General features: G+C 44.7%; 1 protein-coding gene across 1 annotated transcript; it reads left to right on the forward strand.

Annotated features, from left to right (window-relative positions):
• Positions 1 to 26,057, forward strand: LOC126533978 (phospholipid-transporting ATPase ABCA3-like). Its single transcript, XM_050181195.3, has 4 exons — positions 1 to 131; positions 21,892 to 22,451; positions 23,626 to 23,848; positions 25,242 to 26,057. The coding sequence occupies exons 1-4, from the start codon at positions 33 to 35 to the stop codon at positions 25,464 to 25,466; spliced, it is 1,107 nt and encodes a 368-aa protein (XP_050037152.1). The 5' UTR covers positions 1 to 32; the 3' UTR covers positions 25,467 to 26,057.

Here is a 26,057-nt window from a genome sequence, read left to right on the forward strand (position 1 = left end):
AAGTTCACCGACCAGTGCCGGATCACGGAACGATGGACGAGGATGTGGAAGCCGAGGAGACCCGCATACGTAACCAAGTGGTCACTCAGAAAATGGGCTCGGACTTTGTGGCCGTCCTGGATTTTTGCAAGGTATACAATGTCATCATTGCGCTTTGTCGGCGTTGGCTCAGCGTGATCGGTTCTTTGCGACGATTTTCAAAGCGCAATTTAGCTTGAAATCAAATTTATTAAAGCGAAAGCGTGAGACGGCTCATGGGATAAAAAATCCGTTGTCCGGCGTTGCGCCGTCCGGTGTTATGGCACCAAAATTCATAGGGAGTCGAACCCTTGACCTTTGGTGAAAGTCGAACCCACTAACTGTAGTTTTAAGACGAATTTAAGACCCACGACTTTTGGTGGGAGTCGTACTCGCGACTTTGGTGTGAATTAGCGCAAATCAGGTAATCAATTTCTTCATAAAAGAAAGCTTGAAGCCGAGGCGAAAAAAAGAAAGCGTCCGCATTACCTATCCTGTTAAGGCAGAGTTAGCTGAGGTACACTCAGTTAAGATAAAGTTAATTAAGGCACTCGAGTCCACGACCTTTCACGGAAGTCGAACCCACTTGGAGATATTGGCGAAGCGGCCATATCTCCAAGTTGGGATTCTAATTGCCACTGCAAGCGTCGAGAGTCGAACCGACGACCTTTGTAATTTCAGAATAGTGGCTAGCCAGACTTCTTGGTACGAACCTATAAGGCATTCTGCCTTTCATCGGTGTCCAACCCTTGACCAATGGTGGCAGTCGAACCCTCCTTTTGGTGTTAAGGGGAACTTAATTAAGGCACTCGAATCAGTCAAGGCCAGGACATTTGGAGGGTGAAAACAATTAATAGAAAGTAACGCATTCGAACGAAAATGTCAATTAATGTAACGAATGTCTCGTGAGAGGGCACGCTTTCACCTCATCCTCTTTAGCATATGCTATAATGACTGTCAACTTTCCCCTTCTGTTCGAGTGCCAGTGTACGTGAGACGCAGAAGCGCTCATTCGGGGAAATCACTGAACTTATATGAAGAAATACTTTGATTGTAAACGAGCGAACATTTTATCACAGCGTATTCTCATTATAACTGTGCTGCAGTCAAATAGGCGCGGAGCTAAGTAGAAGATCTCTTCATCATTCAATGTAAATTTGAAAAAATTGAAGTATGCAGCATATTGTGGTGGTTAAATGCTTCTTTGGTGCTGCATCATTACAGCTCACAAGAGCAGTGGTCTGGGTGAGCTGGCATTGTATGACGTCTTCTTCAGTGAGAGCCACTAAGAAAGAATGAAGAAAGCAAGCGACATAAGGAGAAACTGTAGACAGGAGGGCGGTAAACTTTCGACTGGTTTATTTCGTGATACCTGTCATCTTATATTCTAAGTGAAAAACAACGAACAATGACAGAGCTCACTCTATAGGTGCCGGCAGAACAAGGATAACAAATTTTTCACGTGATAAAGTCATATAGACTGTATACGTACACAGCTCCAATTCTTGCGAGCATCTTTCATTTCACTTTTCACCTTATTATGACGACGTTCCATAACAGCACAAATGTCGAAGTCAAGGCACAGCTTTAAATTTCGCAGTGAACGGCAACAAATTCGTCAACTGAAATTTCCTTTTTACCACTATAACTATGCCCGCCCAATCTGTCGGCAAGACAAAGATCGCTTTGACCAATTTACCACAAGACGAAGCAAATTGCTACACCGCACCTCGTTCACAATCGAAAAGGTCAGCTTCATCTCTCTTCCCGCAGCTGTGACTTGGCACCTTCTTAAGATTAGTGGGCTTGCAAAGTTTTGCAAGCTTATTGGGAATAGAATGAACCGTGCGAAAACTTGCACGCTGAGCGACCTTTAACATGTGGGAGATCATGTGAATCTAAATGATCATATTATTTTGATACATGTGGTCACCTAACTGGCGCCTAGCTGATTTTCCCTGCGAAAATCTTTTACAATACTTTCTGTTACGGATACCTGTAACAACTTGTGTTGGCCGGCGTGAGAAAGGTGCTTGAGGGGCTTAAAAACTGGAAGGTCTTGCGGAATTAGAGAATCCTGAAAGAATAGAGTAGCCCTTCTTAACGTGTTCAGAATGTGAAGAATGGCACAGACGAAGTGATGTCTTCGGCTCTCGGGACGTAGCTGCAATGGGTTGTGGTCTTGCAAACAGAACAAACATGCAACAAGAGATGTAATGGTGTTGCTCAGCGGACAATCAAAAATCGCATCGCGTGGTGTGAAGCACTCCTTAATAGTATAGGTAATAACGTGAGAACTTCCGATTAATCTGCTACACAAGAGCCGTCAATGACAGATAAACAAGAAAAAGAAACGTCCGCGAATTTGAAAGCAACGTAAAGCTTCTTCATTTCGGGCTACCCGCCGCGATCGCTTAGTGGATATGGTGTTGGGTTGCTAAGCACGAGGTCGCAGGATCGAATCCCGGCAACGGCTGCCGCATTTCGATGGAGGCGAAATACGAGAAACACCTGTGTACTTAGAATGAGGTGCACATTAAAGAACCCCAGGTGGTCCAAATCATTCCGGACTCCCTCATTACGCCGTGCCTCATAATCAGGTCGTGGTTTGGCAAGTAAAAGCCCGCAATATATATATATATATATATATATTAATTTCCAGCCTAGCCGACAGCGTCAATCCCAGATGTAATCCATTTAAGTCGCGGAGGATGAGAACGATGCATGAGCCGGTAACAAACGGTCCTGCCTTGTGCAGATACTTCGCGTAGTCCAAGAAAATGAAAGGTAAAGGTCAATTGAAAAAACAAAAGCTCCAGAAATTCACTGTCTGAGATGAGGGCTTCGTCCAGAAAGCGCTAGCGTCATACTACCATATAGATGAACAGTTCGGTGGTTAAAAGCAGGTGAGTGTGAGACATGGTGCAATACAACTGTTAGGTCCACTGATAGGCTTCGAAGCCTTTTTCAGAATGAGCTTTGAAAACATCGATCACTTCACCCGAAACTCTGATGATGAAAGTCTGATTCTGGGACAAATAAGCAAGTTTTGCTTGCAAATATAAAGTCACCGACTGCCGCGAAGCTATACAGGCTACATTAGAGCCCTAAATTATTTGAAGGGGCTCTGAACCACTTTTTATGGAAATCGAGAAATGCGTTTAAAGTTAAATTAGACTATTCGAGAAATGATTTGCCTCAAAAGGTTCTTCAATGTGCACTGCAGAAGCGGAGTGATTGGCAATAAGACATACCGTTTGCGGTGCTTCCGGTGCTTCCTCTTCAATGATTTGCACTGTGAAGGCTACGCCGGAGCGGGGTGTTCGGAACGTCAACCTGGCGCGCAGTTTAAATTTGATTTTGGATGTTAACCTAGACGCGACTACTTGCGATTTTGGTGCCTACGACGCGCCAAACGTACAGCCCCTTTCTATTTAGGCGAACGCGGGTCTCCTCAGCGAGCCGCAGTGCTCTAAGACAGTAGACTCGTCGCGGCACCCCGTGGCGGCCGCAGTACCTACGCTACGTAGCATAGCGTACTTGAAGGGGCTCATGCAACTGCAGCGTTTCCTTTGTGCGCGACAGGGTTAGAGTACGCACTCGCGCTCATGTGATCCTGTCTGGCTGTGCTACGCGGTGCCGGATAGTAGTTGACTGACGGATAGTAGCCACATCCAACTGGCGTAAGTTTAAGCGTTATCAATAGCTCATTACGTAGCGAAGTCTGCCACGGCGTCTAACCAGGAGCGGCCAGGAGTCGACGCACGCTGGCAAGCGTGCGTGTGTTCTGACCTAGAGTTTCGTGTGGTTCGAGGCTAGTTGAGTGGTGAAAATCATCGAATAGCCGAAATCAGCGATACCCGATGGCCACGACACCGATAGGCTGGCTGGCCAAAGTTCAATTCTTACGCGGGCCGTCGCAGCCGAGCGTGAGCAGATGACAGTCAACTTATTCCGGAAGTGCGCAAATATTATCGAAATTCCAAAGCATGTTCTCGCCTACTTCAGTCTATTCATTAAACTTTGTCAATAAATATACACAGTAACAGCAGGAAGAAGCGCACTCAGCCAAACACCCTTCTTGATTGATGTCAGCTGTTAGCCAATGGCAGGCACGTATGGGAATCCGCTCTATTACGAAATAAGACGTCCGGAAAAGAGCGAAGAGCAGGCTTCGGTTGAAAAATCAGCGTTTGAGAGAGAGTTTACTTCGCGCTCCGCTTGCGAGATCCACCCGCCGCGGACGACCACGGAATTCCGTTGAGGTGTGCGCAGAAGAATATGCCATGCGCGGACCGTATTATTTCTCCAGACGCAAAGGGTGGTTCCTGGCCCCTTCAACGAAGTGTTCCAGAATGTCATACTGCGGTTATCCGCTATGTTTCCTAGAGTCCCAAATCAACCGCACTTGGCACAGAGTTCCAATTTAGTGGAAATGTGTGGCGAAACTATCTTTTCTGCCTTAACTAGAAGCGTTGCACATTTTCTACTGAACCCTCAATATCTTAATTTTCATGCCCTATACGAGGTTTGTAGTTGGTTTTCCCAAAATTTATAACGCACATCTCGCAAAGTTAAAAACACTAGGAATCAAACCTGGGTATATCGCGAGACAACCAAACACTCTAAACAGAACACCACGTCACCACACTTGCACACAAGATACACACAGTTATTTGTGCATACATTCGTGCTTCCGAGGCTCTCGTTTCATGTGGATTGTTCACTGTCGGTGAGCGTGGGTGGTGTATGTTCCTGTAGCTGTTCCCGACGCTTATGTTGTTGGTGACAGTAAAGATGTAGCAGTATGCGACTACTATTTTCGGTAGCTGTCATGTGGGCGGAAAGGGTAAGAAGTGTAAGATTATGGAGCATGGGAGCTCTCTTACAAAAATTCTTACAGAAAATCCATAGACATTTGTCTATGAAGTCTATAGACATTTCTTTAGACTACTCTATAGACAGTCTATAGACTTATGGCTATACACTTTTTATAGACTAGTCTATAAAAAGTCTGAGTCTATAGACAGTTTATAGGCTGTCTATAGAATAATGAAAATTCATGTTTGTAGAGAATTTTCTGCAGAATGTCTATACACGAGTGTATAGGCTTATAGATTTACATTTGCAGACAGAAGTCTATAGAATCTTTATGTACTGTCTATAGAGTGTCTATAGATTAATCGAAATTCACGTTTGTAAACAAATGTCCACAGAATGTTTATAAATAAAAGTGTATGGGGTCATACAGTTCTACATTTGTAGACTGAAGTCTACAAAAGTACAACTATATACACACTTCTACTTCTGTGGACTGAAGTCTATAAAATGTCTATAGACAAATATCTATAGATAGTGTAAAGACATTTGTCTATAGACATTCCATAGGCTTCAGTCTACAAAAATAGAACTATATAAAGTTCTGCTTTTGTAGACTGAGTCTATAAGATGTCTATAAGCAAATATCTTTAGACTACGTATATGCATTTGTCTATAGACATTCTATAGACAAAACTATATTCCTATACACTTTTTTCTATCACATTCTGCATACATTTGTCAACAAACATGAATTTTTATTAATCAATAGATAGTCTGTAAACACAGACATTTTATAGACAAGTCTACAAAGAGTGTATAGGGCCATAGGTCCATAGCTATCTGCTATCTACAAATTAGTTGACATTTCTGTTTACATGGGGTAGCCAAACAATTTAAATGTATTTATGCATGTTCACCTATGCATTAACGCTGGCAGATTAATAATGCTCCATAACCAGCTGTACTCTCATATATGTTGCATAAACAGACAGAATTGAAGTGCTGAATCATGCAGTGGAAAAAAGAAAACAAATGCACCGGAAAAGAATTAACTGTTTTTATTGCAGGATATAATAGATGAATTTCTTAAAATACATGTCTTATGCTATTATGGAAAGAGACTAAATATTTACACTACTTCGCCTTGGCAAGCATCGTCACCAGGCTGGCCTTGACCTTGTGTCATTAGACCCAAAGGTGATGCAGGTGTATGCTGCAAATAAGTAGATGCAGCAATATGAGGCAAAAATAACAAGTGTGTATTATTTGTATGTTCAATAAGCAGCTTATCATATTTGCTCAAACCATCTAAGTGAATACTTAATGCGGTTTAGCTATGACTAATGGCTGCTTGTCAATAAAAATCAGTACCATTATACAATGTTTTATTTTATGGTACAGTGAACAATTAAACAGTCATAACTGCTGCTCGTGCCAGCAACAGTGTGTTCCCTTTTATGACAAGTTCATATATGATGCATTCATGTACTCATCCCAAATTATCGCTATATTTATTGCTGAAACGTTGCCCAGTTGGGCTGTCTGTACATTTTTTTGGCTGGTAGTTAAATGCGCTCGTGCAGAGGGATGTGCTCAGAAGACGTGACTGGAGTATTCAGAGTATCATGCGAAACATTTTAATTTATTTTACTTAGTACTCATTTAAATGTCTTTCTCGTACTCTTAAATGAATGGGATATTGACCCTAACTTCAACAGAAGGCAGATGGATTGATTGTATTGATATGGTCACTTAGTTTCTTAAAGGTAATGAGGCCTCTTGGGCATGCTAACAGGTTTCCAAGTTAGGTATACCGCATGAGCACCCGAAATACCATGCGAGCACTTTGTGTCATGGGACGACAGATATGCACCTCCTAGGAAACAGAACTGATAGTATAGTTCGAATGAATGCTATCCCAGTAAACTATTTAAGGTGCTCTCAAAGATGAAGAATTTTTGTAGGGTTTCGAGGTTCAGGACTTTTAGTTAACGCAAAAAAAGAAACAACAAATTGAGTAAGAAATGCCATGTCAGTATGCTTGAATTTCATTCCTTTTTTCAATAAATGGGACCAATTTCCCTCAACTTTTTATGAGATGAAATGTTTTAAAAATATAATTAACAGAGAGATTCTCTGGAAACCTTGTATTACATATAACAAGACAGCATACCTATGTGGTCATTTTAATATTCCCCGATCTTTTGCTGTACTCATGAAAATTTTCTGGCAATCTATTACATCCGCATCTTAAGTGCAGCAAAAAATATTGTGGTTTAATGCTTGCCAAGTACTGCCAGTCCATAATATTTATATAAAACGAACAACACTTCAGTCACTTGACATGCAGTATTAGATTCAACTGAATTGAATCCCTTGTTTAATAAAGCTGAAAAGGGTTTGGGCAAGTTCATAATTGATGGCCACACGAGTACAGTACGGAAGACAAGGACACAGAGACAAACACGTAAAGCAAATGCAACATTGTTAGGGAAAACTATTCAATTAGTTATTTTTAGGCTTCAATAGTAGTTTCCTATTTAATTTGCTCTCATCACTTATGCCTCTAGTTTACTTTGATTACTTTACTTACTTACTTTGATCTGACTAAAAACTACATGGCAATATGAATCAGCACCATTATGATGTTTCCTTATGTGACAGTATGATTAGCAGTTAGACAACCGTAATGGTCGCTGGTGCCAGCAACGATTCAAGGCAGGTTCATTGACACATAGTGTACTTATAAAAATAAAAGAAAGGCGAGAATCCCAAACGATTCTCATAATAATAATTGCTGAAACAATGATACCCGGCTGGACTGTGCACATTTTTCAGGTGTTAATGCAATATGCTCGTGCCGAACGAACATGCTCAGCGTAGTGACTGCAGATTTGAACAATCACGTTAAGAATTACAAATTATTTCCGCATAAAACCGTCTGCAATGTCTCTTTTCTCATACTTCAAGATGAATACATTTGCCACACTTTCAGTAGAATGCACATGAATGGGGGCGTATTAATAAGGTTACTTATCAACTAAAACATGTTACGATCTCTTAGGTGTGTTGATAAGGGTAGAACAAGTGTGATGTCCAGTAAATTATTTCAATAATGTGGGCGTTATCTGCTAAGAAAAGGCCCCCAAATGCATAATCTGTCGCTCTTTTTTGTACAGCGCATATATTATACAATCTGTCCAAGACGACGGCAGTAAATGCAACAATAATGAAAACCGGAACACTTATTACGCACGACAAGGGCTTCATACCATACAGCGAACCTGCGCCAGCATCTGCCTAGTGATTAACAGCACGTAAACTGCATAACGCCGAAGCATCGAAAGGTGCTTAACGCTTTTCAAATAGCCCGAAAGATGACCTCTGCTGCTAAACTGTTTACAAAAGAGACAAAGAAATATTTCAACTACCGTCAAACGCAATGCCTTCAGTTTGAAACGCGTAAAGGTGCTTCCCGGAGAGACCAATTTATTGTTCTCTAATTTTTTCGCTTAAGTTGCGAAGCTGCGAGTGACTGAGCTTATCGCAGGTTTCATGCTCCAAAAGCTTTTGTGGTTGCAAATATTTATATTGGGTGAATCTAGATATTTCTTCAAGTTTCGTGTTTTGCTTGTGGTAACTTCCCAAAATTATCTAGATTGGTTGCCAGGAATTTTAAAAATACTGCTGCTTTTAAACTATACGAAAGCGGCAGCGCAAACACTGCTGATGCATGCCCCGGAAACATGGCCTTTCATCCGAGTACGCTAGTAGTTATTCAACTGTACGTCTCTGTTTGAAAATCCTTCATGCTAACACAATTTCGAGATATATATGAAAAGCGTGCCGCGACAATTTCACTGCACATGCGACGCAGCATTCATCGCGGCCGGATCGAGCGCGGCGAAATGAGATCTACCACACTGGCTACTCAACACATACAATGCGCTTAGTGACAGCTCAGTATCAAGTTAAAACATGGTGTACTTCCTTTGTTACGCACATCAACTATGACGCTAAAATCAACAAGCGTGAGCGATCGCTTGCTGTAAAACATTCCGTATAGTAGAAGTGAGAACAAGATCGCATTAACAAATCACGAAAATGAGAAACCGATACTATGCTCGAGTCGCCTGCGCTACATGCGGCCGGTTCGCGCTACGAAATGCGCTTACCTAATCATGAGCTATCGACGCAAAACATCATTACTAAAGCTTACCGTTCAGTGTAGTTGACGTGTGATGCCACAAAGAAGACACCAACGTTCAGGCAGACACCGAAACCCGCTACAAGCGTTTACGTGCGTGGCGCCCTCTTTGAGAATTCAAATTGACGGGGACAGATGGTGCTCATTGCGCAGGCGCAGGAACTCCGCGTGCCAGGGCGCGCGCGCTCCGAGAACTCTGTGTGCCTTTTTTTTTCTCTTTCTTTCTTTCTTTCTGTGCGCGCCATGGGTGCCGGAACGGGTTGCTTTTCCATTTTTCATCCTTTTTTCATGAACGAAGCAAATGTGCTGGCAGGTTGTATTACAAATGCTCTGGGCTATTATATGATACTGGAGTGCACACATGGATGAATGCACTGTTTGTAAAAGCCGTAACAGGGCCCTTCAGGCGCTTGCATTATCGCCAGCGACGATGAGTAATACAGCGCATTTGTAGCATATATTCCAGCGTACCGCAAAATATAATGCCCGCACGTATATTAGTGCAAATTTTCCGTTCCGATGATAGGTAAAGAGAGAGAGAGAGAGAGAGATGAAGAGGAAAGGCAGGGAGGTTAACCAGATATCAGTCTCCGGTTCGCTATCCTACACTGTGGATGGGAGATAGGAATTAGAAAAATGAGAGAGGAAAACGCTAAATAAAAAAAAAAACACCGACACATGGAGACACACACACACACAAAAGGCGTTCCACTTAAATACGTTCGCAAAGACCGGTAGATCGCAGAAAGCGCAATAGCGCTTGCATGGCCTTCTTCGGTGACCTTAGGTCCCTTCGGTAGTGCAGAATTCTTTTTTCCGATAGTGGTTGGTCGTCCAGTTGGTCAAGTTGGTGGCGAAAGCATTCCCTATGTGGATTGTACTGCGGGCAAGCGCACAAAATATGGTCGATTGATTCGTCATGGCCGCAGTGGTCACAGGTTGCGGTGTCGGTCATACCTATGCGGAATGCATAGGGATGAAGGCAACGCCCAACCACAGTCGATACAAGAGCGTGGTGTCTCTACGGTGAAGCTGTGATGGCGCTCGGAGACTTAATATTGGATCAAAGGAGTACCGTCGAGTATTTCTTAAGTGTAGCTCATTCCATTGCGACGTGGTGCACTGCCGAGCAAGCAGGCGGAGCTTCCGTGAGGCGTCAGTTCTAGAAAGTGGAATTGGTACCTGGTGCTCCTCAATATTGGCTGAGCGGGCAGCTTGATCGTCCCGTTCATTGCCGATAATCCTGCAGCGACTTGGAAGCCATTGGAAGGTTATTTCATAGCCTGCATGACTTATATGGTGTAATGTCTCTGTAATGGGAAATATTAACTGCTCGGGTGGTCCGCGTCGTAAATGTGACAGTAGAGACTGCAGTGGCCGCCTTCGAATCGCAGAATACCGTCCACTTGTGTGGCTGTTCATTACCAATGTAATGAAGGGCAGTAAAGCGCGCTGCTAGCTCTGCTGCCGTCGACGTTGTCGCGTGAGTCGTCTTAAATTTGCTTGTTGTGGCTGTCGCTGGTCTGACGATTGCCGCCGCGGAGCTGTTTGGCAAGACAGATCTATCAGTGTATTTATGTGTAGAGTCACAGTAGCTCTCGTACAAAAATATTAATGTTAGCTGTTTAAGAGCTGGTGATGATAGATCAGCTTTTTTCGTGATGCCAGGTATTGTGAGGTTGGTTTTTGGCTGAGTGAGGCACCATGGAGGAATCGAAGGTCTCGAAGCCGGAATGAAACAAGATGGCAGTGATTCATCATGTGCGGTAGTCGTTTGGCTGAAAGATGTTTGAGGTCTGTCCGCTGGTAGAGAGGCTAAGTGGTGACGAGGAGTCCTGATTAGATGCCTTATATGAGTCCTGAGCACTTCAATTTCAATGTGGATCTTGACAAGGTTGTCTCTAGCGATTTCTATCGTGGCCACTGTGGATGCACTCCGAGGCAGGCCTATACAGATCCGGAGTGCTTGAGCCTGAACACTTTGTATTGTGCGTAGATTCGTTTTACTGTGTTGGTTATTGCTGGCAAGCTGTATCGCAGAAAGCCTAGAAAAAGCACCCTGTACAGTTGTAACATGGCACTTGTCGACATTCTCCAGGGCTTGCCAGTGAAAAACTTGAACAGGTTGCAGATGCCTATCAACCGTTTTTTTCACATATGATACGTGAGGGCTCCATGACAAGTCCCTGTCGATTATGACGCCTAGAAACTTGTGTGATCGAACACGTGGATGATAGGTCAGTACAGCATTGAGGTACTCATATGCGTGGCCGCGCACGCATACCGCCTGCGAAATACTGTGTGGGCTCAGAGAATTTGGCATACATTTTAGGTAAATGAGACACTTTGATGAGTTTATAGTGCAGGATATCAGTCAATGAAAAGCCGCCCGATGCTAGTGATGCAGCCGAGATATGAAGACAATGTGAAAAGTATCTGACAATCGGACGACACACAACGCTCACACCACAAGCGCGACATCGGTTCATCGCACACTCACAAAGTCCGCATTTTCAGCTACAAACATTACGAGTCTCTGTGCTGTTAGCTTGATGCCTGTTTGGAATCCACTTGTAGCTAAAGTTGGCGTTCATAACATCTATTATCACAATTGGATCGGCATTTTGCTTTCTTTTTTCTAGTGCCGCAAAAGTCATGCTATGACAAGTGTGAAGACTGTCTTGGTATCGCCGAGGGTGACTACGTAGATCATATCATGTGGTCAACAAATGCTGAGGTATACACTATGTGTATACTAAAGTCTGCAGATAGGCTCTACATCAATCTCAGCAGTATACAACTTCAGTGGCTTATATCAAACACAGCTCTGTATTGTCCACCGGTACCTGCACGTGGTTACAGCGTACAGCCCAGATTAACGATTTTTGTCTATTGCCAATCTATAGACGGCGTGTAAACCTGAAGCAATAAAAAATTTAGAGTATCTGCTGTTTTCTACTTCATCTCACGCCAAACCACCATCGGTATACGGGCTGTTCGCTTACGCTAACATTACCTTTGATGACGTCCCACCCTATGGCCTTCACCGGCGGTGATATAGGAAACCGTGGAAAATAATTTGGATTGCAATGAAGTATACGAGGTGTTTGACTTAATTTGAGCCAGATTTTAACATATGCAAATGCTACGTAGCTGGAGAGAACCAATGTAATGTTGTTTGTGATCACTTGAAGATGGTCAGATTATTTTTTTGCATTCCCCTGATTAGATAATTAGTGTTAATTTATTTCTGAATTATTTTATTGAGATGAAAATTCGCAGTGATCAAATTGCAGAGCAACAGTAGAAACCCCTGATACAGCTTGCAACACGTGCTCCATAGAAGTGTTTTTCCTAGCATGAAGAAGCCCGCGATTACACGTAATGTGACGGGCGGCCGGTCGCGCAGCTGTATATATATATATATATATATATATATGTGTGTGTGTGTGTGTGTGTGTGTGTGTGTGTGTGTGTGTGTGTGTGTGTGTGTGTGTGTGTTTGTGTGTGTGTGTGTGCGTACGTGAATATGTGCATGTGATTGTTATGAAGAACTATGTAGAGGGGGAATTGACAAAAATAAATACACATATCGACTCTCGTCTATAGACACTCTAAAGACGAAGAATAAAAAACAATAAATAGAGACTATATCGACTTTTTTCTATAGACCGTGTATAGGTTGCAAATAGACAAAAATAAATAGATACTGTATCGACTTTCGTCTATAGTTAGTCTATAGAGGGGAAGTAGACAAAAAAGAAACAAACACATTATCTTCCTTTTTTCTGTAGACCGTCTATAGACTGCGAATAGACAAAAAGAAATAGAAATCTCAACTTTCGTCTATAGAAAGTCTATAGGCAAATAATAGACAAGAATAAATAGAGATTGTATCGACTTTTCTCTATAGGTAATCTACAGAGGGGAAGTAGACAAAAAAGAAACACCATATCGACGTTTTTCTATAGACTGTCTGTAGACTGCGAATAGTCAAAAAGAAATAGAACCCTTATTGACTTTCGTCTATAGAAAGTCTATAGACAAATAATAGACAAAAATAAATAGACTGCATCAACTTTCGTTTATGGGTAGTCTACAGAGGGGAAGTCGACAAAAAAGAAACGAACCCCTTATCGACTTTTTCCATAGACTGCGAATAGACAAAAAGAAATAAAAGCTTTATGCACTTTCGGCTATACACAGTCTATAGACAAATAATAGACAAAAATAAGCAGACTGCATCAACTTTCGCCTATAGGTAGTCTATAGAGGGAAGTAGAAAAAAAAAAAAACGAACACCTTATCGACTTTTTTCTATAGACCGTCTATAGATGGCGAATAGACAAAAAGAAATAGAAACTTTATCGACTTTCGTCTATAGACAGTCTATAGACTTTGTATCAAGAAAATTCCAGCTCTATAGACAGGCAAGGTCTTCTATAAAAAGTATAGATTTTCTATAGACAGTCTAAAGTCATCTTTGTAAGGGCTGTGTCAAAGTAAAAACTAATTCCCCACGCCAATGTTGTTCTTCTATGTGTTGTATTTATTGGCTATACTGGGTATGTTTTGCTGCACACATTGTTTAACCGGGAACTTGGCTTTCACTCATAAACTTTCAACCACGTTCGCAATGTTCAGTTAACAATGGTAATCTGTCAACTTTGAGGCCTGCAACTATGGGTAACTGCATGTGCTGCAAAGTTGCGCTTGCTCGTCGGTATAATGGCAATACTGGTCCGCTATCCTGAAACGTTGAATAAGCGGGTGGGGTTTTATCGGTACGTCTCATTTCGTTGAATCCACAAGTATTTCTATTAACTTCCTCTGGCCACATCAGGCATGCTTTGTTCATAACACTGGCAAATAGAGCTTTTGTTAGTAGGAGCACATGTCGAGAAAAATGCTCTCGAACCGTGTTGTTTATGTCGCTCCGTTGTACTTAGTGACCCAATGTTTATTTTCAAGCAGCAAGCTCGTTGGTATCTACCATTCGAAGGCCTACCAGAACTTTATTGCAACTATTGGAAGCTTCGCTGCTTTCCAGAAGCTAGCTTGTGTTCATTCTTTGACGTGCCGGCCCTTGTGACTTGGCGACTAGCTAACGTGACCGTACCTGCATTTGCGTCGAGGTTAAACGAAGCAAGAGAGGAACGAAATTGAGACACGTTTAAACGAGTTATATTGTGGAACTTTGCGTCCCAAAACGGCAGTGGATAATGAGGAACGCCGTAATTGAAAGCTCCGGATTAATCGTGACCATCTGTGGTTCTTTATTGTGCACCCAAAGAATGACACAAGCGTTTTTGCTTCTCTTTACGTCGGAATGGCACAGACACGGCCGACACGCTAAAGCCACTGAGTTATCGCTACGAGTGTAGTCGAAGGAGCAGCAATTGAGCTGTTTAGAAATGTACAGCCAGGCGAGATTTTGCCGGCATGGCGAAAAAGACAGCGGCTTTATTCTTAGCCTTGCAAGTCGATGGCTCCGACGTAAAATTTGCCTCGAATAACTGCGATTTAAACATTGCCTTGTGCCGCATTTGTATGATCAGCACCACCGCAACGAACACATTCTGCTATCTGTGATGCAATGAATTCATCCGTGCGAAAGACCAGCCATATTCATGCATGAACAACTTTTATTTATGTCATTATAAAAAAAAAAAGAAGACGCCGACTGTATTAAAGGGCACGCGCTGTATTTACCCGACACGACGCCGTTGGGCTGTGCCTGGGGCAAAATAAGGTGGGCCAGGAATTTGTTGCACGCAGATGAAGTGGGCTGTGCGCATGCGCACCCAGTTATCTCGAAGAAGTTATTGAATTGAGGTTTAGGTATCGCGTGCATTAGTTGAAGGCATCCAATTTTGTTATATCAGCTGCACCCTACATACACGCCAACTTCAACTGAGTACTCGATCTGAAAGTGTGCTCTACATTCACACAGGCAGTCTCATGCAGACATAGACACAGAACATGTTTTTCAGAGAAGGAGAACGATTTATTTACAATACATATACAAAGTGTTCAGCATAGTTTCATTCTAGATTTTTAACAAATAATGAGGCTTTATATGCCAAGCTTTGAAAGCAAAAAAGCGACAAATTGGAAAAAGAAATGCAAAAGCAAATAGGCAGTGTGAAATGTGAAAAAATGTGAAACAAGCATAATGCAAGAACTTGCGCATGAATTTCATGAGGGTGTTACCATCAAAAATTGAGCCTCTCGGTTGGCCTTCTTCTCGTTGAAAAGAAAATAGTTCTTTTTTTTCTAACAAATATTATGTGAAATAGAAGACAAGTACAACATCCATAACAGAAAAAACAAATGCCCTAACTTTTACGCTAAGGTCTTATATTCCCGTGCGTTTTAATAAAATGCACTATAGAAAAGTTATATAAGGATGAATTTATACAGCGGTGCACGTAATTTTATTTAGAAGATAGCTATTCATGACTAGCGTCACAAAAGAAGCAATGCAGGTGCTGCATAGAAATCTATGTATTTAAATAAAGAACTTCCTTGGTAGCCAAGCGGCATAAAAATATTTTGTCCTAGCAAACACGCCGCAGTATTTTGGTGAACGCATAAATATGTATGTTCTTCATGTATACATAACAAAAAAGAAACAGGATTTTCTAGTATGGATTTCATTTTGACATAATTGCTTCGTTATCACAAGCACATCCGATAACCTTCGTAAATATTCAGAATTCTTTGTCTTGATGACTCCTGGGCCGGTAGGCGGTCGTCGAACATGGAAGGAACGAAAAATTCTACTTCATGTTAGCCCTTTGTGGTACAGTGATACAAATATGTACCACTTTTTTGGCACGTTTCAAATGCCCGTAATGAAACAACTGTTGAAATTGGAGCCAATTTTACTAGTGCTGCCATCTACCAAGGCATTTAGAAAGCTTTATGGGCGTTTTTATTTTATTCCATCATGTGGCGCGAAGAGTAACTTAGTTTTTGCAAATGTCTTCATTGCGGTTCAGTACGTGCTGCTGTGGCGTGGGAAAAACTCACTCAAAACGCTGCTTCAACATGCCTACTAAGTGTATCCTTTTACCCGTTTACTAAATGGAACCTAGTGATTCATCTGCAACCATATACATACATTGAGGGCGCCCTAATTGTTCACCGTTTTGAATTGTCTGTTCTGGGCTCGCTTTTGGCTGGGGTTGTTAGGCCTAAGTGGATGGCTATTACACCGGTCAAATCGCACAGGCCGTGCATTTGCATTCTTTCTGAAAGCGGAGGTAATAGCAAAGGATTGTCGCCCGTAAAAGCCAGAAGGGGACGGCAAGCATATGGTTGGAGTTCCTGACGACATCAGACTTCTCAGCCGAGATCGTCACCCGTAGCGGTCGGCCTGTAGACAGAGGTGTAGGTGGGACTCCACGACACAGCAGCAAGTTCGAACGAGCTTTCTGTGCAGCAAATGCCAAGTTCCGCTATGTATCGAATGTTTTTAGCCATTCTACAAGTGAACAGCAGCATTTGCTTCGTAAATATCGTTCGTGTTACACATTGTCTCTTCATTTTAAACCGCTTGCGGACAGCGGTACAAATGTGTACCACATTTCATTTCTTCTAGTAAAGTCAGTGGTACACTGACTTTTCTTTCGAGAACTGCTGCACCACGTTTCTTGAAAAACGTGTCAAACATTCTCTTATGCCCTGCTGAATGCTATTCTTCAGATTTTATGAACGAAATTTCAAGGAAAAAGTAGCACCTCACAAATGGTTAGACGACACCGGAAACTGTTTCACCTTGGCCCTGTTAGAGCTATGTTTTGTTCAATAATTGTCAAGGCAAATATAGAAGTCATCTTGCGCTAAACATGTCTCAATGTTTATTTTAAACTTCCGAGGCTGCGTGAAAACGATCCTAAGATTTACTATGTGAATACCGTCATTGTGGAGCAAGCAGACAACCAATCTAGACTACGCCTAATTGGATCCGTTGCAGCGAAACAACCATTGTCCAGACTGCGTTCAACACACTTGCATTGCCCTGCTGCTTGACATGTGGGCAGTTGCTGTAGTTCGCTGCATCGCAGTAATCTGCACACTGTCTCCCCCCCCCCCCCCCCACCCACTGTTTTTATCTTTTTATCGCGGCTCTGTTACTTCCTTTCACTCCCTCTATTCTCTTTCTCCAGTACAGAGTAGCTCGCTTGTATTTACAGTGACTAACCTTCCTGTTTTCCTACCTTTGGTCCTCCTTTCTCTAAGAGCATGTCTCAGTGTTATAAAATGAAGTGTCGATGATTTACTACAGAAAACATAACATTCCACATCGAACACTTACCTCATGAGAGTATGTGAACCTTTGTCCCACCTTTGAAGTTATAACATTATATTTTAAGTTCCGCTGGCATTGTTGCGACAAAGGTTGTCCCTACTTAACTGGAATTCAATGAGTGTATACGTACTGTAAACAAAGTAATCAGGACAAAACAGTAAAGACGAACAGATATACTCCTCTGACGAAGTAACTAAGGCGAGGAAATTACCTTCAGTTGTATTGTGCACGTGATTAACAAGCACGTTTCACATATACTTGGCCTCTTCGAAATGAACTCCGTGTGCTTGTGCTTGTGGTTCATTTCACAGTCTTATTTCTTGACGCTTGCGCGTAATAAGTAATCGGCCCGCAGTGTCAGCTGGCATTCAGGGGCACTCATTTCCATCCCTTACACTTAATGGCATTTAGCTCCACTTGCGTCCTTTCGCACCCACTTAAACCAACTCAGTGACTTTCCAATCTTGAGAAATCATCACAAATGAGAGAAGATATTACAAGGCGTGTAACTGTTTCAATGTCATCCGCATGTGAGCAATTTTGTATACACTCTTCCCTTTCTCTGTCCCACAACACAAATATGCATGCAAAACAAACTTTTTTTTTTGTGTGCGGTTCATCATAAGCATATTTATATTAAAGCACTGCAATTGAGAACCAATCTTAGCGTGCTTTTTGTTTACTGATGCCGTGGTCCACTCTCAAGTTGCACTCTAGTTGCTTTCTTTGGTGGCGTTATTATTGGTGTCCCCCTATCCCGTTTTAATGATGCATAGATAAAAAGACAGGTGAGAATAAAATATTTTGTAGAATTCTGATAATTTTAGAAAAAGCTGTTAAGAAAGGTCTTATTAAGGCGTATTATGGGGCTAGTGCATTATAGTGCATAGTTTCACATATTCAAAATGTCCATCTTTTTGACATATTGCTTTGGTTCCTTTTTCATAATTTTATAGTTATGCAGCACTTGTTTTACAAAACATTACTTTTACTAACAATAATAAATTACAAGTACTGACAACCATAGATTTTTCCGCTTGCCACAAAACTTCACACTGCTACGTTCTACCTGATATTTCGCACCATCAGAAATTTTGCTAATGCCACACAACTTCACTCCTCCTACATGTAACAAGTATACTGGCCATCTCTGTGCCATACTGTGGGATATTGTGTTTCTAACGCAAACCAACCAACAGCTCCCGCGTCTGCGGAGTTCAATTATTATTAGCGCGTCGTGCAAGCTGGGCGCTAAATTGGGTTTTGAATTCTAGAGAAATCGACGCACTGAACAGGAAAACCAGAAGTGTACGCAAATGCACACACTACACCTAGCAGGGTGAATAACACACCAGGAAATTGAAATCAGTCCTTCAATATAGTTCAACTACGGTATGCAATGGATTCACTTCTCAAAGTACACGCGAAAGCGATTAAAGAAACTGAATATACCATGCCTACAAAAGTACACGAGATTATTTGCACCACTGTTCAATGGAAGCACTTAAGTAAATGTTGCGCATAAAATGCCTACGAGTAGATGACCTGGCTACGCAAGGAAAAGTTCGCCAGCAATGATACAATTGGAGAAAAAGAAACGGAACTAGACCTGCAGTTGTAGATAGTTCACATGCAAGAACTTGAATGCGCGTGTCCCCGTTGGCCGTTGGCTCAGATGTTTAAATCAACATGCTTTACCTGGTGGCTCATAATAGTGCAATGTCGTAATTCAAGGATTCACTAAGTTTAGCGTATCGGAAGCAAAAAGATGAACCCACGGAATCGACACAGGTTCATAGCTATGCAGCACGCGGACTTGCGCCCGCATGATAAATCACGCATGGCGGCCCTCCGCCGCTGATCGCCATTGTGTGGCCGTCGCAATCACACGGGTTGTCGAAGTTGCACTGGCTTCTTGCCATTTCTGGTGACATCGGTGGAATTGAACATTACTGACATCACCAAGAGCGTTCATCGACGCGGCCAGCTGACTCCACAGCAACAACACAGTCACATAACACGGCGGGTACAAATAATTGGAGGTAACTGCCACAGAAAAAAAAATGGACTCTTCCGCTGGCTCATGCCATTTTCTTGCTCCTTTTCCTACCCGACGCAGTCTTCCTCCTCTCCGCGACCCCGTGATTCCTCGGAGCAATTCCACCTTCCCATCATAAGAATATTGTCACGCGCCACCTGGTAATACGAGGCAGCTTGGGCGGGCTCTAGCATGGCCGGGCGCGCGGCGCTAAGCGGGGAGGGAGGTGGGGCAGGTTGCCTCAAGGCTTGCGAATATGACATATGTGGGTTGCCATTTCTTAGCGGTCGAGCTTCTGTGTGGAAGGGTGGTGCTCTTAGCGCATGCTGGACTTCGTCACGGAGAACGCTGGACAAGGAGCTGAGCGTAGGCTGTGAAGGTACCGACGGTTTCTGGAGTTCTTCGCGGATCACGGAACGAATGAGCTCTCGAAAGAAATCGACGTGGCCCCCGAGAGCTCCGAAGAAGTCCGTAGGTGAGGCAGCGTTCACTTGGAGTTCGTATGATGGTGCCCGCTGCCGAAGCGTCTGTTCCATGGTGACGGCCTCGGAAAGAAATTTTGACACAGTCTTGGGAGGACTGCGCACGAGACCGCCGAACAGCTGCTCTTTCACTCCGCGCATCAGGTACCGCACCTTCTTTTCTTCCGACATGCTGGGGTCGGCTCGTTGAAAGAGACGCGTCATGTCCTTGACGTACATTGCGACACCCTCGTTCGGCATTTGTATACGGGACTGGAGATCACGCTCAGCTCGCTCTCGGCGATCAGGGCTCGCATACGTCTCAAGCATCCGGCGTTTGAATTCTGCGCATGAAGTTAAGGCATCTGCACGGTTCTCATACCAAACACGTGCGTCATCGTTAAGGCTGAAATATACGTTTTTCAGTTTGTCTGCGTAATCCACTTGTTGAACGCGCCAACACGTTCATAGCGCACCAGCCAATCTTCAACGTCCTCATGTATGGCGCCGTGGAAGGGATTCGGCGTTCGCGGATTGAGTAGCGTACAATGAATCGGCGTTGTGCCTTCCATACCGGTTGGGGTGTTCCGAGCTGCCATTTTCTCTGGGAGGAGTCCAAACTCAGGGGCTTGTCCACGGATCCTTCTGCTGGCGCGGTGTACCGGCGTAACCACCGGTACGGGGCTGGAGCTCCTGCTGCCCGGTGGGGTTTGGTGCATAGATTAGATTACCCTGCACCTCCACCAGTTTGCCACGTGCTAAGGCAAGAGTAAGCAGCAGTATCAGCAGCCAGACACGAAAATGTTAGACACAAGAAGGACGGTTCTCCAGCTGGCGCAAGATCCTTGACTTCGTCGTCTTCAATCGCCGTTTTTGCTGGGCACGCAACGCTGGCTCAAAACACCAGGTGGCAATATCCTTTCAAAGAGGCGGCGACTTCTTTCTTCAGTCAACAGTCGAACCCGGATATGTCGAACCTGAAAGGGATTACACAACAGTGACATATACGTAATTTGGTATAAATTTTCTACCAAGATTTTCTGGGGGATTTTACAACTGTTCGTTCTACATAATAATTATTTATACGTTGGTTTGCTACATCAGGGTTCTGTTGTATTCGCTCTCTCCTTTCACCTTTACTTTTTCTCTCTCCTATAAGACCGTACTCGTCAACACTTCGGCGTGCTTTATGGCGGCCAATTTGGCAGGACTGCGTATAAGCGCTGTGTTTGGTCATTGGCCACATACAGCCGTGAGAAGCGAGTCACCCGCGTTTGGTCGCGCATGCCTTCGCTTGAAAGTACGCTACCATGTAGTGATATGAGCTGAACTGAGAACATACCGCTTATATCGAGGATCTTATGCAGGATTTCACTAAAAGTGTACGTTGGATTAAAAGATACCTCTCCGTGAAATTACATCTTCCACTAGATACGTACCTGGCACATGAAGAGGTATCGTCAATTCGTCAATATGCAGTACACAGGTACCTGAGCAGCAGACATCTTCTCGTCATATTAAGCAACGACCCGAAAGTCTAATGCAAAGTGACTCCCTGCCAATAGCTGAACCTACCCCTTCCCACCACCCTTCACCTACCTCATCCCACCATTGTGCTCATCCCATCTTACATCTGCTCCAGCAGTGCGCGCTTGCCCTCTCTAATGGTCAGTTATCCAGTGCAGTCTACCGCACAGCATGGACCACCCTGCCGACCTCTTACTCCCCTTTCTACTAGCATCTACGAGCGCTGGCATTCAGAAGCAGATTTGAGAGCCCTGCTACCTCAGCTTTGCTATAATCCCAATTTCTGTGCAAGAATCACTGTACGACCGGTCAACACGTGCACACTATAGAAGTATACTCGTATAGGTTGTAAGCACTAACAGCATCAACGCCACCATGCCACCTTATGCGCTTGATCCGCTTATGTGCAACCCGCTGGAAGCTGTGAATAGGATAACAAAACGGCGTCCGTGATGTCACGTGAACGCTCCCTATATGAAGTCTGCTTAATGGCGGCGCGCAGAAGTTCCGCACCCGGACGGTCGTGAAAGGCATTTCCTTTAGCGTTGCCGAAGGTGAGGTTCTGGCCGTGCTTGGAGTGCCCGACTCGGGAAAGACCACTCTACTGCGCATGCTCGCCACCGACCTGCCCCACGACCGAGGCCGAGCGCTGATGAAGACGCCGCGGGGAATCATCACGATGCGCAGCGACCCGGTCAGTTGGCGAGCCGGCATGGGCTACTGCCCACAGCGCGAATGGCTGCTGGAGCAGATGACGGGCGCCGAGACGCTGGCGCTGTTCGCCAGGCTGCGGGGCGTGCCGGAGACCCGGGTGTTCGCGGTGGTGAGGGACGTTGCGCGCCTGGTGGGCATCGACGCTGTGGTGCAGGACTTCGTCGCCTCGTATAGTGGCGGCCTGCGGCGGCGCCTGTCGATCGCCGTGGCACTGGTCGGTCTGCCGCCCGTGGTGCTGCTGGACGAGCCGACGGTCGGCGTGGACGTGTTCTCCCGCAGGACCGTGTGGGAGGCACTGCACACACTCCAGCAAGTGGCCAAGACCACGGTTATCATGACGACGGCAAGGTTAGTCGCTATTCCGTAGTCATACTGTTCTACGTATTTGAGCGCCCTGCAGATTGAAACGGGAACGTTAAAACCATTATTCGAAATTGTATTTGAAGTTCATGGTATATGAAAGCGCGTCGATAGAAAACATACGTGCAGTAGACAGTCCTCTGTAAAATGAACCATAAAAAATAAATAGTTCAAACACTCCGTACGATCAGCACTCGGTGCACATAGAGGAGGCTGCAGGTTGTCACTTTGTTCTTCCGTCCTTTCTTATATCACCATTCATGCGTTACCGCAGGAGTGTACTCGCTGCAGTAGCAACCTTTTTCAGTAGAGCACCAGAAAATTTGCTTGCTCTCCTTACCTATCTGCGTAGTTTCCTTCGTCGTCGGGTTGTGTTCCCATTTAGGTACCTTGCTAACTGTTGCGTGCTAACGGCGATAAAACTGCGAAAACAGGCATTGCGACCTTTTATTTATTACGGTTCATTGGCATTTGAGGGGTGGTACTGCTATAATCTTTCCGCGTGCCTTGTGTACTTTCATAAGGGTGTTCGACATTGCAAAGAAAGTACGCTGATGCTTCTGTTCCACTACAAGGCAGCAAAACCGTTATCTATAATTGAATAATTAAAATTAAATTCATGGGTCTTACTTGCCAGGACCACGACTTATGAGGCACGCCATAATAGGTGACTCCGCAAATATGGTCCGCCTGGCGTTCTTTAACGTCTATTCTAATCTAGGTACACGAGTGTTTACGCATTTTGCCCCCATCGATATACGGCCGCCGCGGTCGGGATTCGATCCCGCGACCTCGTGCTTAGCAGCCCAACACTGATAGCACTCAGCAACCATGGTGGGTTAATAAATCATTGTCCCAGACATTACTTTCAGAGACCAGCGAAGTCACTGGTTGATATCAGCTTAATATATGATACTGGCATTAATTTTGCTGTTAGAAGGTTCACTGCAAACTGTGCTCGTGAAAACTCTGGAATATCTCTGGGAAATTATACATTTAGACGGCGAGCCACGCGAAGCAGTGGGATGATCGCGCTGCTGACTGGTGGGCGACAGCTGCTTCATTCACATCCGTGCCGCAGTAACCTCATGCAGCATAAAATGCTACAGGAGCGGTCCACCGCGATGCCAGTAACCCGTCTAATAAATACTGCCGCACGCAGCATGGAGGAAGCTGAAGGCATGTGCGACCGCTTGGCTATCGTAATCGACGGCGAGTTCCAGTGCATCGGCACGCTGACGCACCTCAAGTCCAAGTTCGCCCAGGGCTACACGGTGACCGTCAAGACGCATGACGAGTACAAAGACGACTTCGAGTATCGAGGCAAACTCATGCGGGCCATCAGTGACACCTTTCCCAACAGCAATCTCCAGCAGGCGTTCGAGGTGCGCTCTTAGCAGCCGATAAATGAGCGTCTGTGTTCTTCGTTCCCTCACTATATATTATTGTATGTATGTATGTATGTATGTGTATGTATGTATGTATGTATGTATGTATGTATGTCTGTGTGTGTGTGTGTGTGTGTGTCTGTGTGTGTGTGTGTATGTATGTATGTATGTATGTATGTATTACTTAAAATGGCTAAATCAATTTATATTTATTTGCTTGATGAGCCACCCTTGGGTGCCCTGGAGATCCTGCACCGCCTGCTTTATTATAACCTCAGGTGCTCTCCTGCGGTTCCCGTTTGCCGGTTACATGTGCCCTCCTGGATCAGTGCTTGTAAAAAATGCAATCTATCGTCGGGACAAAAAAAAAGTGACCCGCGACTTATACAACACCAGTCAGAACCTTGCCCTGTCAGACAGCGATCCCTAAGCGGGGCGCCCGCGCCCACTGCCACACCGCGCGGGCAGCCAGCAGCAAAGCGTAAACGAACTCGGCCGCACCCCGCAATGCCGGCATGCCTAGCGTACAAACGGTTGCAACACGCGCGAAGAAACCTCCTCCGTAGTGCCTAGGCAGAGCCGCATATTCAAGGCGCAAAGGCCCCCACATTTTCTCTCGCAACCGCTCTTACTCGCTCATGCACAGAAGCGTCGAGCGCCGCGAGAACCGCCACACCCCGCTGTACCTGCTAGCAATTGTTAAAAAAATAAAAATTATGGGGTTTTACGTGCCAAAACCACTTTCTGATTATGAGGCACGCCGTAGTGGAGGACTCCGGAAATTTCGGCCACCTGGGGTTCTTTAAGGTGCACCTAAATCTAAGCACGCGGGTGTTTCCGCATTTCGCCCCCATCGAAATGCGGCCACCGTGGCCGGGATTCGATCCCGCGACCTCGTGCTCAGCAGCCTAACACCATAGCCACTGAGCAACCACGGCGGGCGCTAGCAATTGTAAAAATCTTACCGGGCGTACCGCTCCGTGGCCCCCAAGTAGAGTGTACTACCCCCAAAACACCCATCCCGCCGGCGGACGCCGCGGCCGGTCTGCGAACGCCGTGGCTGGTCTGTGCGTGTGAAGGGGTATCTTTGAGTTTTCGCGTAACAGAATTATCTTTTCTCGTATAGTGAAATTACAATCCAACAGTTATAATGTCTGTAGGTTGTATGTAAGTCGTAGTTTACAATTTTTCCGCGTATTTGAGCTTCAGGAATTCAATTAGTTCAGAAAAATTCCTTGCATCACATGGAGGGTCTGGGTATGCGTGTTTCGAAAATCTTGCCCTAACGATGTCGGACGGTGGACGCCGACGCCGGATTTTCTGCGACACGGCCTCCTTAACGCAATCGCGTTAAGAGGGGACGGAATTAAATCCGGATCCGCCGCCGCAGGGCTTCCTGGAGTACCACATGCCGGACAGCGGTCTGCCGTGGCACGAGCTGTTCGCGCATGCCGAGGCGATCAAGCGCAAGCTCAACCTGTTCGAGTTCCTGATCAGCAACACCACGCTGGACCACGTGTACGCGGCGCTTGCCCGATGGGAACGAGGTCGCGCCCGCAGAGCGGCTGGCGAGGGCTCACCCGGCCAAGATGGCGGAGTGAGCCCCGCAATGTAAACGGAGTCGACGCTCGCCAGCATCCGTCGCCGAGATTAACTGCGTGAAAACTGAAACGTGTTACAGAACTGGTAGCGGCGGGGTCGGAGGATGTTTCGAACTATATGGTTTCAGACTTCTGTGAATTAATAACGCTTTTTCATTTCGTCACTGTTACGTGTTTTGTGAGCGTTGCTTGTGTCTTGCACATATTGCGAATGTCCTGTAGTTTGCGTGAAATGCTAACTCCCACGTCAAAGCCTACGTTCTACCGACTGATAACGGCAAAGTACTTTTCTCCGGTTACAAACATTAATGGCGCTCTCTTCGACACGTCCATGTAGAACACGTGTGTCCCGCTTTGTGCGACGGGTGCGGCAATATACGTGGGTATTGCTTTGACCGTTATCGTTCTGCGCGCACGATCTTGTTTCATTTTGGTTGAAGAGCTGGACAAAATGAAAGATTTTTATATCGGTGTGAGAGGGGCCTCAAATCGAAGGTATTACATGATTTGAAGTGCCCACACATGCAAGAAAGTCATTTCAGTGAATAACGTCATATGCTTGGTTGTACCATATGTTACACTCTTGCTTGCAGTATTTTATAGAA

This window comes from Dermacentor andersoni, chromosome 7 (genome assembly GCF_023375885.2).
Source record: "Dermacentor andersoni chromosome 7, qqDerAnde1_hic_scaffold, whole genome shotgun sequence".
Lineage (NCBI taxonomy): Eukaryota > Metazoa > Arthropoda > Arachnida > Ixodida > Ixodidae > Dermacentor > Dermacentor andersoni.